Source organism: Sphaeroforma arctica (genome assembly GCF_001186125.1).
Source record: "Sphaeroforma arctica JP610 unplaced genomic scaffold supercont1.6133, whole genome shotgun sequence".
NCBI classification, from domain to species: Eukaryota; class Ichthyosporea; order Ichthyophonida; genus Sphaeroforma; species Sphaeroforma arctica.
In genome coordinates, this window is record NW_014034425.1 from 1 (window position 1) to 1,742 (window position 1,742).

General features: G+C 43.3%; 1 protein-coding gene across 1 annotated transcript; it reads right to left on the reverse strand.

Moving 5' to 3' along the window:
* Positions 1–89: 89 nt before the first annotated feature.
* SARC_15447 (hypothetical protein) lies at positions 90–932 on the reverse strand (the record flags this gene model as incomplete). The annotated part of the gene is made up of 1 exon (XM_014290430.1): positions 90–932. A coding segment is annotated over one exon (839 nt), but the record flags the coding sequence as incomplete, so codon positions are not given.
* Between the last annotated feature and the right edge of the window lie 810 nt (positions 933–1,742).

Genomic DNA, 1,742 nt, shown 5'->3' on the forward strand with positions numbered 1-1,742 from the left:
ACACGTATTTCGTATAATCTCATTTCTAGGTATTCAAATTATCTACGAATAACTACTTATGTGCATACAGATAAATATACTTACATATATAACCTACCCAATTTCCTGAATGGCTGAGGATAGCGATCCGTGCTTGGATATACATGCCTTCATAGACATGCCAGACACGCGCTTTTGATTCGTTTCTGTGACTCTCTCAACTCCTCGTGTTTGTTTAGTATCCGCCTGGGCCACCACTAAACGTGGTCCACGAGCGTTGACTACTTCGCTACTGCCCGCGGCTCGGGACTTTGTGGCCCCATTACTAGGATTGTTGTATCGATCGTATTTGTCGAATGTATAGTCTGATCTCAAGGGTTTGTTGTTGCATTTCTCCTGTTTGGTGTCGCATTTCTCCCCCTTGATGTCTGATGTGGCCTTCGCCTTCTTGGACTTTTTCTTTTCTTTCTTCTTCTCGCTCTTGCCCGCCGGTTGTTGCGCACTACTAGCACTGCCACGCGCTGTGGCTAACTCTCGCATGAACTCTGCTGTAAAATCCGCAACACTGCTACTGTGTTGGCCGTTCTCGTTCTCCTCCACACCACCCGTGAGCTGGTTACTCGTGTTACTACCAACCAATACCGAGTTGCTGAAACTAGTACACCCATTGATCTTCACCACGCCGGTGCCATTGACATTCGCATTGACACTCGCATCAACACTAGCGCGACTAGGTCCCTTGCGATCCCTAACGAATTTGCGTATCTTCTGGCCCAGAGAGCTCTTGCTACTGCTGTGCGAGCCGCTATTGGTCCCGCTATTGGTCCCGTCATTCTTTCCAAAACGTACGGGACTGCTTGGTGTGGAATTCGCAGAAGATGGCAGGGGAGTGGACTCGTGCTTCAGCATGGTGAGGGCGTCCACGTGCGCATCTGTGGCATTTTCCTCACGGGCTGTGGGCCCCCAAACTACGGACGTTACAACTAGGGTGCGAAGAACAATTGAGTGGTGGGTGAGCGAAGGCATGGATAGCCACGTGTACAAAAACACTTGTACGCTCCTTTACTTTTAGAGTCGTTTGTATGTGTACATGCGTAAATGTGTATGGTGGCGAACGAAATTATCAACGCCATGGATACGTATACAAGATATATACATATGAATACATAGTTAATGAATCCATAGCTGAGTGTATGTTCGTGTGTGCACGTGTAAAAAGAATAAATTAAATACATATTGTGACTGTGCGTTTGCATTCTTTTAATCTACTACTTTCACATACTTTTGTCTGCGAATACGAAGTCGTCACTACTCTTCGAGCCCCTTTTATTGGCCTCTTCCAAGCTGACAATCTCGTCACCACTTGGAGTGGGCGTGCCAATACGATCGCGTGACATCTTAGGGCTTTTCCGTCCTGTCAGCCCATCCCGCGAACCGTACAGATTGGCGTTGCGATCGAATATAATGGAGCCATCTGTATGTATGGATATCAAACGGATCAGGTGCTTGCAGAAGTGATTTACCGAAGTACAAACAACAGTTCATCGTACTATACAAACATAAATACATGCATAAATACATACATACATACATACATACATACATACATACATACATACATACATACATACATACATACATACATACATACATACATAATATATATATATATAATGTACAAGTATATATGTATATATATATGTATATGTATATATATGTTTATGTATATATATATATGTTTATATATATATATATATATATGT